The 10,450-nt window shown below is 37.5% G+C and overlaps 1 protein-coding gene across 2 annotated transcripts; it reads left to right on the top strand.

The window, feature by feature from the left end:
* On the top strand, positions 1–3,269 carry CDKN2AIP (CDKN2A interacting protein). 2 transcript variants are annotated; one of them, XM_077144499.1, is made up of 3 exons: positions 1–445; positions 891–990; positions 1,448–1,560. In XM_077144499.1, the coding sequence occupies exons 1-3, from the start codon at positions 174–176 to the stop codon at positions 1,454–1,456; spliced, it is 381 nt and encodes a 126-aa protein (XP_077000614.1). In that variant the 5' UTR covers positions 1–173; the 3' UTR covers positions 1,457–1,560. The 2 variants fall into 2 exon arrangements, with proteins under 2 accessions (XP_077000614.1, XP_077000613.1); XM_077144498.1 differs by having other exon boundaries at positions 7–445; positions 891–1,021; positions 1,448–3,269.
* The last annotated feature ends 7,181 nt before the right edge of the window (positions 3,270–10,450 follow it).

Below are 10,450 nucleotides of genomic sequence, written 5' to 3'. Positions count from 1 at the left end.
GCGCTGTTTTTTTTTTTTTTTTTTTTTTGGTGTTTGGTGTTTGGGCCTCCCCAGGGGCGTTCTTGGGAGGGCCGCCCGTGCAGGCCGCAGTAACAGAGCCGCTCGCCGCCGCGCACCCCGCCTCTCTCTCGGTGCAGCGTCTGCTCGCGGCCTCCGCGACCTGCAGGCCCAACATGGCGCAGGAGGTGTCGGAGTTCCTGAGCCAGAACCCGCGGGTCGCCGCCTGGGTGGAGGCGCTGCGCTGCGACGGCGAGACTGACAAACACTGGCGCCACCGCCGCGAGTTTTTGCTCCGCAACGCCGGGGACCTGGTTCCCACTGGTGGTGTGGACTCCACGAGCACGGATGAAGCTGCGGACGCCGAGAGCGGGACTCGCAATCGGCAGATGCAGCAGCTCATCTCCTTTTCCATGGCCTGGGCAAACCACGTCTTCCTCGGCTGCCGGTGAGTGGGCAAACCGCGCTAACCAGCTCCCCCACCCCACTTTTGTCTTCTATCCCCGGCCTTCAGAGGGGAGGGGAAGCGAGGCGCGAGAATCCGCGAGACCCGGCCGGCCTCGAAGGGTGAGAAGGGCGTTTCTGCGAGAAAGCAGAGGTGATTAATAGTGCATAGGTGCCCCGTCGTGTAGGGGGCTTTTTGTAGAGTTGTTGGGGTTGAGCTGACAGAGGTCTTGTGGGTGGACAATAGATTTAAAGATTTGTAAAGCGGGGCCCCCGCCTCCCGGACCATGGGGCATTTGTTTATGTGCTGTCTTTAAAAGAAACTTTCCGGCGGTTGGTACGCTTGATTGAGGCCAGGAAATGCAGTTCTTGGGGCCTGTTTTTGCACACCGGAAGTAGTAGCTTAGAAAAAAACACTTGTTAAAAGTAAACTTTTCCCTCTTTTTCAGGTACCCTCAAAAAGTTATGGATAAAATACTTAGTATGGCTGAAGGCATTAAAGTGACAGATGCTCCAATCCATACCACAAGAGACGAACTGGTTGCCAAGGTGAAGAAAAGAGGGATATCGAGTAGCAATGGTTAGCAGATCATAGATGTGAACATACATAGGAGTTTGGAACATAAGCTTAATATAATTAGGAATTATGACTTTTCTTTTTTAACAAGCCCTAATTTACATAATGTTATTAATCTTGTTGGAATGTTAAACTTAAAATATATTTGTGTTTGTTTTAGGATCTGAATTTGATAGTTCGATTGTTTTTATTTTGAAATGTCGACTATGTGTCTTATGCTGTTAATATTGAATATTAGAAATTAATAACATGTTATTCAGCACCATTTTAAGATATTAATGAAGTTATTCCACATTTCTTAAAGAAACTATTAATCTGGAAATATTTCCACCTCATACTTTCATTTTAATAAGTATCTGTCTTATAAAATTTAGCTGATATGTGTTTGGTAAAGTTTAAAACAAATCTGTATTTTTTTTTTCTTTTTAGAAGGGATAGAGGAGCCATCCAAAAAGCGAGTCATAGAAGGGAAAACCAGTTCTGCGGTTGAGCAGGATCATACAAAAACTTCTGCCAAAACAGAACATGCATCAGCTAAGCAGGAAAACAGTTCAGCTTGTACGGGGTCCTCCACCAAATCAGAGAGTAGAGGGAACTCAACTCGTGGTCAGAATAGCTCTACAAGTGATGGGGATCGATCTGGTTCCTGCCAAAGCAGCAGCAGCATTTCCTCTCAGGTAACAACAGCAGGATCTGATAAAGTTTCTGAATCAGAAGCTTCAGATAAGCATGGTTCAGCATCACTTGTTTCTTTGTTGAAATCGAATGTGAATAGTCATGTGACCCAGTCCAGTGATTCCATACAACCCAGTGTTTCACCTAAAAAGAGTGCTTTGGAAGGCTCTTCAGTCTCAGTTTCTCAAAGCAGTTCAGAGATTCAGGTACCCTTGTTGGGCTCTTCAGGAAGCTCAGAAATAGAGTTGCCACTGTTGTCTTCTAATCCTAGTTCAGAGACAGCTTCAAGTGGGTTAACTACCAAAACTAGTTCAGAGGCAAGTATTTCATCATCCGTTTCTAAAAACAGCTCCTCATCAGGCACATCCTTAATAACTTCCAAGAACAGCTCCTCAACAAATACATCGCTACTGACTTCTAAAAGCACTTCCCAGGTAGCTGCATCGCTATTAGCTTCCAAGAGCAGCTCCCAGAGCAGTGGATCTCTGGTTTCCAAAAGCACTTCCTTAGCAAGTGTATCCCAGCTGGCTTCTAAGAGTAGTTCTCAAACTAGCACATCCCAGTTGCCTTCTAAAAGTACTTCACAGTCAAGTGAGAGTTCAGTCAAATTCTCTTGTTGCAAGTTAACGAATGAAGATGTAAAACAGAAGCAGCCTTTTTTCAATAGACTGTATAAAACAGTGGCTTGGAAGTTGGTAGCTGTTGGTGGCTTTAGTCCCACTGTGAATCATGGAGAACTCCTAAATGCAGCTATTGAGGCTCTGAAAGCGACACTGGATGTGTTTTTTGTCCCACTAAAAGAACTGGCAGATTTGCCTCAGAATTTGAGTTCTCAAGAAAGTATTGTTTGTGAGTTGAGGTGCAAGTCTGTGTATTTGGGCACTGGCTGTGGAAAAAGCAAAGAAAATGCAAAAGCAGTTGCATCAAGAGAAGCATTGAAGCTATTTCTCAAGAAAAAGGTGGTGGTGAAAATATGTAAAAGAAAATATAGGGGTAGTGAAATAGAAGATTTAGTACTCCTTGATGAAGAATCAAGACCTGTAAACTTACCTCCAGCATTAAAACATCCTCAAGAATTACTATAATGTGTCTAAAAGATCACTGCATAAAATATTTAGTATTTGAAGAGAAAAACTGGCTTACTTTTGTATGATATAAAACAGGCTTTCACAGATTTTGTATTGCTTTTTTCCAGTTTTGCAGAAAATTTACATTCTAATTCTCTTCACACAATAGAAGTTGTAAATAATCTGTGAATGACAGTATACATTAAAAGGTATGCATTAACAGCATACTAGTATGCTGGTTTATTTGCTGAAGAAAATACTGTCTTCTATTTTTAATGATATTAGGTACGATGTGTAGTTCTGTAGCATCTTAAAACTTTTGTACTACTTTCAATTTGGTGAAACTATTAAGTTGTCTACCATGCTTTTTTTTAAACTGAATAAACCTTCACATTAAAGAAAAGGGGACCACAGTATTTGAATCTCTGAAAGTCTGTGAAACTTAAAAGTTTTTAGAATGTTGCATATATGTTGAACATGTCTGTTAAAGAATAAAAGAAAAAATAGTTGCCTCAGACTATTTTTGTGAGAAGTTGTAAGCATTTTTAGATATAAAGCAGTATAAAGTACTTGGATGTTATTTTATTCTAAAGTAGTTAAAAATTCACCATAATTTTGACTGCTGCAAATTCTTTAAGCAGGTTAATTTATGTTTTGAGGTAAAATACAATTTACACTTTTTCCTGAAGACATAAATGTGGGTTTCTATATTAAGCATATTTTGTGACTACTATAACTGATTTGTTTAGATATTAAATGCTTTAAGCTATTATTATCTTTTCACGAAGTTGTGTTTTTTTCCCCTAACTCAGATCTAATCCCTGTAAGTAATTTTCTGTTACTGGTCTTTGCAAAGTACATCAGATAATTTTTCATAGCTGAAACAGAACTTTTTTTAGTAGGGAAGTTAGAATTTTCAAATCTGAAACTAGATGATTTTTGTGTTTACAAATCTCAGGAAAATACTGGGAAAAATGAAGAGCCATGTTGAGCTCTTTAATGAGCCTGTTCAATTGAATTACATTTGTTAGAAATGAAATGGAATCCTGTTTCTGTGTTTTAGGTGTTTCTGACTATAATCTGTGTGTATTCTTTAATTTTTCTTCAAACTCTGGCCCAAGATATTTTGTTTTTCTATGTGGCTTTTTTTCTGGCTTTCTAGAAATGTTTTAAAATAGGGCACATTGAGCAGTAATAGTGATGATAAATGAAGGGGGAAAAAATCAAGAAATAATCTTTTAATTGCCAGTTGTATTTGAATAGGAAAGTTGAACATAAGCAGCACCAAGTGTGGAATACTAGATAAGGATACTATAGTTTCCTGTACTTAAACTGAAATAATCAGGAATGTTTTTATTATACCAGACAACCTTTAAAAATGATTCATTTGGGCGGATGTTTAATGGGATACCAAAGAGAAAAAATCCACATTCTGTAAGTTGGTTGCCTGTATATTGTGGGCAGCAATAACATGAATATATTTTGAAAGTATTTTAATTATGTAATTATTTTACTTTCCTCCGTCTTGAAATTCATAGTTTGTGGGACAGTAATTACCAGAAAATTGAGCTAAAAATTAGAACAGTAAATTTTTGTAGTAGTAGGTAGGTGGTTTGGTAATTTCCTAAATTGGCTTGTTTCAAGTTAACATAAAGATCATTGAAAATATTTTTAATTTTAATAATCTCTTGATGTAGAATCTGAAGAAGCTATGTAGTATAAAAACAAGCATTGTTTAATTTATGAACACTTGCAATGGAGTCTTAAAACTTGCCAAATAAAATAATATTTTAGTTACAATCAAAATTTAAAGACCCTGCTTTAAGAGAAATGTACATTTTATTAAACTTCAAGATACTTTGGTGCAGAAGAAAACAAACTTTGGGATCTCTTGTTCTTGAGATAAAATCTTGGCTCTGCCTTTTCCTAGACATGCAACTCGGAATTTAAACTTTTTACTTCTGAAGAATAGGTCTAGTAGTATCCTAGATTAAGTGAAATAATTTGTTTGCAAAGCCTAGCACAGTACATTTAAACTAAATTTCATAAATTACGTTGTGAGCATTCTCGTTTAACCCACAAAACCTTAGGAGAAGCTGTTCTCATTTGGTTTGTTTTTTCAGATAAGGAAACTGAAACACAGATAAAGTAATTTGGTCAAAGAAAGACTTGATTCAAGCACATACCTAATTCCAAAGCCCAAATTCTTAACTATATTGTGTTGCTTATTATCTTTTTCACTTCTCTAAATGCTAAAATTGTTTAAAATCCTCAGAATGTGTTTGCCAGTTTTATCCAGTGACCAAAACATCTTTCAGAAGGCTCATCTTGAAACAAGTTACTGTGGGAGCTCTACTGTTTGTTTCATGTTTTTCCTTAGTACTTGCATATATCAATGATCTCAGAAGTCAGATGGGTGGAGTTGAAGTTTGTTTAAAAAAAAACAAAAGCCTAAAAAATTGCAGTCAAAAAAATTTGCAACCTAATTGTTAGGTTATCAAACTAGGAAATAGTGATTTTTGTAACTGATGAGGTAAACAGTAATAGCTTGAGTGATTTTTCTGATTCCTGCTAAAGTCAGGATTTTTAAAATTTTAAATAGTAAAGTTTGTTGACTTGGAAGGATAGAATCGCCATTAGTTGTTTTTTGTTGTTGCACTGGCAGGCACCGTGAATCAAACCCAGGTCTCCAACATGGCAGCTGAGAATTCTACCACTGAGCCACTGTTGCACTGCCGTGCCATTAGTTTTTGACCCAAATTTTGGGACATGCCACTGCTGCCGTTGTCCGAGAATAATAGAAGGGTATGATATGTTTATCAAAAGCCTCTAATTTAAATTATGTATGAAAGGACCATCATTTTTCTTGCCACGTGTAGCATTTTCTAGGTACAAAGTTCTTGCTGTTTGGATTCCTTAGTAAAGGCAGTGAAAAGACAACCAAAGCAAGCAGCAACTGGGAACCCAGTTAATCCTACAGAAATTGGATTATTATGTAGTTTAAGGAGAATTTGTGGGTCTTTTCCTCAAAAGTTAGGCTGAGGTCTTATATTGACTCACATTCTAGACACTGGCACATCTATGGTTATCGATTTGAATGTGATTAAAAAAATTTTTTTCTGTGGTTGATAAATAATATAAAGATTGCTTTGTGCCTTTCTGCCATTTAAATGAAAATAGAACATTGCAGGGGGTTGAAACTTTATTTTTCCACTACCCCTGAAGAAAAATACTTTTACATGTAAAACTTGGCTTCCCTGAACATAGTTTATCTGCTATCTAGCTAGCATCATTCCTTTTCTACTTTATTCCCTTGTTACCAGTTACAATCTCCACTTTTGTTTTCTTCCTTTAAAAACTTGAAAAGGAAGATAATTAGCTGAAAATATAATTTGTCAAGTTCACTTTTTTGATTCATTTGCTACTTATCTAGAAAGAAAAATAGTATAGGTAGTATACAAGGCTGCAAACCAAATTGACTTTAATTTTGAGAAAAAAAAGTTAAACATGACATTCTTTTTGGTAAAAAGTATATAGATGTCACATCCCAGTATTTTACAGGAAGCAGTCATACTCCGATTGTGAAACTACTGGGTAGACTGTCTCCTTGGAAGTTAACAGGAAGCAACCAACTAATAAACAGTAGAAACACTGGATTATAAAACTATTACATTGAAGTAAAACCATTATATGTTACATTGAGAAGAAATTCGAAGACAAATCCACAAAGAGCTGGATTTGAAGGGTACAATTCCCCTAATTTCTCCTTATGGCTTATTTCGTGAAATCAGTTTGTCAGGGCTTCGGCACGTCTCTGACATGATTAAACCAGAGTTCTGAATGGGCATTGATTTTCAAGTTTTATTTTAGCCACATTTCTCCAAAGAAAAGCAGGCATTGTATGTGTAAAGCAAGCGAGAGCAAAACTGCTTTGGTTTTGAGGGCAGCTAAATCCCACCTCTGAGTTCTGCCTGTCCTCGAATCCTGAGGCATCTCATTGGACTATGAACAGAAAGTAAACAGCAATGAAGTGTGGAGTAGAGAGCCAGCTTCCGTCTGCAAAAGATAATAGAACGGATGTAGGTAGAAAAGCCACCAGCTTACACAAATGGAAGCAGTATTTTTAAGTAATATACCATCTTAAGAGTTTAAGGTTAGCAGACACTCATGTCAGGTTTAAAGGGCTGTTTCTTAACACTAAAAACAGCTACCTTTTATCTTTTTTTAATTGTGAAATACGATGGCCAAAGTCCATAAAGTGTGTGTGTATGTGTGTATGTCTCCCAATATTAAGTGAACGCCCGTTTAGTAATTTCCAAGGTCAAGAATAAAACTGTATCGGCACTGCAGGAGCCCACCACATGAATAGCTGCTATTTATTGGGTATCTACGATGTCTTAGTGCTTTACATAAGTCTCATTTAAGCTTTTCCACACCCCCTGATGGTATTGTTAATCCTGTGTTAGAAATGAGGTAACTGATAATGATTTTGTATTGCTTCCCTCAAATCAGAGCTAGTAAATGTTGATGTAGGTCAGTATTCTTTCAGAAAAATTAAACAGTGATTTGATTCTAATTTGGGGGCACTGAATATGAATGCCAATGGAGACATGCTGTCCCATGATATTTATATTTTTCAGAAAATGGTGTAATCACATTTCCAAGAAAATTTGGGAAATGTTATTTTTAAAAAATAACATTTTAAACTACGGAGCATCTAAAAAAAAGGAAACTTAAAAAATATATCTGATATAATAATGGGAAGACTATTAGACATTCTATTTTAGAATTCAAAGGGACAACTTAGGGCAATGATATAATCAATAATCAGTGGTTGAAACATTTTATATCTTATGATTCTTACCTTTATGGTTTGCATATTATTAAATATTTTTCTACAATAGGTAAGGAAAAAGTGATTCTCTTGAAATAAAAACTGAGGGCCAGAGAACCATTTGAGAGTGGATTATACTTCATGAAGGAGTTACCACACATCAACAACCTGCGGTTTGGAAACAAACGTGGGTAGGAGTATACTCACCTTTCTACCCTCTTTTTTATTTCAAAATATCGAAAGCAATTAGAGAAGTATGATATTTATAGCTAAAAGAACAATATTTGAAAATATTGCTCCACATGTCACATCCTCCAGCAGTCATTGTGTCATTATGGCTCTGTAGGGAAGGAGGATGATGTGACCTGAGGGAAGTCCACATCAGGGAGAGGAAGAATGTAAAAGTCCACCCATTCCAGCTCTGGTAGATTTGTAAGAGAAGTATGAAGAGGGGAAGCAGGCGTTTTGGAGGGACATGAACTTCACCTGTGTCAGTATTGCAGCGGTGGGAGTAACAATTTTAGTGCTGCTGCCTCCTTTATCCCTTAAGTATAATCAAAGCATGCATCATACCTTACGAGGGTCCTGGAGAGCAAAGCAAAAGGCTTGAGCAAGAAATACTGAACATGTCAGAACCTTAAATGCAGAGCCCCAGTGTTGCACAGCACCAGAGGGTGCAATTCACACAGAATAACCATGGGTGCTATCTAATACAGCCAGTGGTGTCGAGTGGAACAAGGTGGCCCTCTTTGCTGCCCTTGAGATTGTTGTATAAGTAAGCTTACTAAAAGAATCTTAATTAAGAAAGTATTTAATTTGAAAAACTATATAATGTTTCTATGAAGTGTAGATAGCATATAAATTTTAACAAACTTCTTAGAGGTAGCACATGCTAAAGTAATTTGATGATGCTGGGGGCACTATTTATACTTGGTTTTGAATACCTAATAACATTCTACTACAGAAAGAATTATTTCACAGTAATAGCCTAAAGCAGTATCAGGTTAAAAAAATAAAAGGTTGCTCAGGTTATACAAACTTTGAGGGAATTTCAGGTGAAGAATTATGTCAGCTCAGGTATGGAATAAAACTAACTGTGTTTTCTCTGACAGGTGATGTCCCTGAACTTACTACATCAGTTTGCTTTTGTACATTGCATGTAAGCCCATGATCCCTTGCTCAGTTTCTCTTTCTTCACACATCTCTTTCTTCACACATTACCTCTCTTGGCTGTTGCACCAATGTGAACTGATGTACATGAGCAAAGATTATAGGATTTATCCTTCCTGAAGCCATTTATACTTCCTGAAACTATATTTCAGATATTGCGCCCTATAATTTTCATTCTGATGATGATTCTGGAAGAATGGTGTGGCGAATTACTGAGCTCTTTCTGTCAGCCTGAAACACGAGGAAGGAAAGAGTGGTATGTGGTAAATAATACATGGTCGGCACAACTCAGTTCCCATGAGACAGATCTGTGAACTGTTTTGTTTATAGACTTTGGTGTTCTAGAATTTAAAATTCTATCCCCTCTGATTATAAGGAAATTCGTGCCACCATACATCAAACCAGGTTAGAATCTTGACCTACAATAGACAAACCAAAATGTCGTTAACAGATTGTATTGCTTTTCTAACTGCTGCTGTAACAAATTACTACAAGTTTGGTGACTTAAACCATACAAATTAGCAGGTTAGACATCTAACATGGGTCTCACTGGGCTCAAAATGAGTTATCAGCAAATCTGTGTTCCCATCTGGAGGCTGTAAGGGAGAATATGTTTCCATGCCTTTTCCACCTTCTAGAGGCTATTCACATTTCTTGGCTTATGGTCTGTTTCTCTCATCTTTAAAGCTAGCAATGGTGGGTTGAGTCCTCCTCCCATCTGACCTTGCTTCTGTCATTGTGTCTCTCTCTCTGACCATGACTTCTCTGCCTTTCTTTTCCACTCTAAGGACCCTTCTGATTATATTGGTCCAGCATAATCTCCCTATTTTCAGATCAGCTGATTAGCAACGTGTCCTTCACCGTGTAACATACTGATGGGTTCTAGGGATTAGCATGTGGATCTCAAGAGGATAGACTTTCTAATTTCGGAAATGACAGGTATTGACTGCCTTGGTGTGTAGCAAGAATAGAGTATTGCAAGCAGTACCGCTTAAAAATGAGTTCTGAAATGCTGGCTCAATTGCTGTAGGATGTGTATAATTAAACATCTGATCACAGTTTCTCCTCCATTTAATCCTGAAAATCTAATAAGGGGAACTTTTATACTCAAGGTACCTTTAAATAAGAAAGACTTTCCACTAAGGGCCAAGTAATAGAAGTGAAATAAAGGTCTGCAGCAATGGGGAACAAGTTGACAGTTGAATTTCAAGACTTCTTTTGGAGCATAGTAGACAGTAGAATTGCAGCTTTGCTATAATGAGGCTAGAAGGTGTGGTATTAGCTATAAAACTAAGTGCTCTACAGTCAACCTCATTTATTGCCTTACTCTGACTTCATAAATGTTAAATGTCAACTTGCTGCTGAGCAAAATATATCTTAAATTTATAGCTTTCAGAAATAGCTGAACAAGTAGCAAAGGGCACATAAAATTGTTGAAATATTTGTTGGACATTTTTTGTAGGTAAGTTAGTTAAATCCATCCTAGGCATTTTCAAAATAGCATTGTCTTTACATGGGCAGGCACCGGGAACCGAACCCAGGTCCTCTGGCGCGGCAGGCAAGCATTCTTGCCTGCTGAGCCACCGTGGCCCGCCCAGCATTGTCTTTAAATATCAAAAATCTCATTGTGAGTATCTTAAGGAAGTAACAAGGAGGTGTTAAAGATGACAGAACATGTTTCACTCC

The sequence above is a fragment of the Tamandua tetradactyla genome, chromosome 26, assembly GCF_023851605.1.
Source record: "Tamandua tetradactyla isolate mTamTet1 chromosome 26, mTamTet1.pri, whole genome shotgun sequence".
Lineage (NCBI taxonomy): Eukaryota > Metazoa > Chordata > Mammalia > Pilosa > Myrmecophagidae > Tamandua > Tamandua tetradactyla.
This window is presented reverse-complemented; position numbering and strand designations above follow the sequence as displayed.

What these genes read in the sequence shown, in the direction of transcription:
- CDKN2AIP (XM_077144498.1), top strand. Translation starts at nt 174, where the DNA reads ATGGCGCAGGAGGTGTCGGAGTTCCTGAGCCAGAACCCGCGGGTCGCC. An exon ending in CACGTCTTCCTCGGCTGCCG is followed by an intron (nt 446 to 890) that starts GTGAGTGGGCAA and finishes CCTCTTTTTCAG; the next exon opens with GTACCCTCAAAAAGTTATGG. An exon ending in AGGGATATCGAGTAGCAATG is followed by an intron (nt 1,022 to 1,447) that starts GTTAGCAGATCA and finishes TTTTCTTTTTAG; the next exon opens with AAGGGATAGAGGAGCCATCC.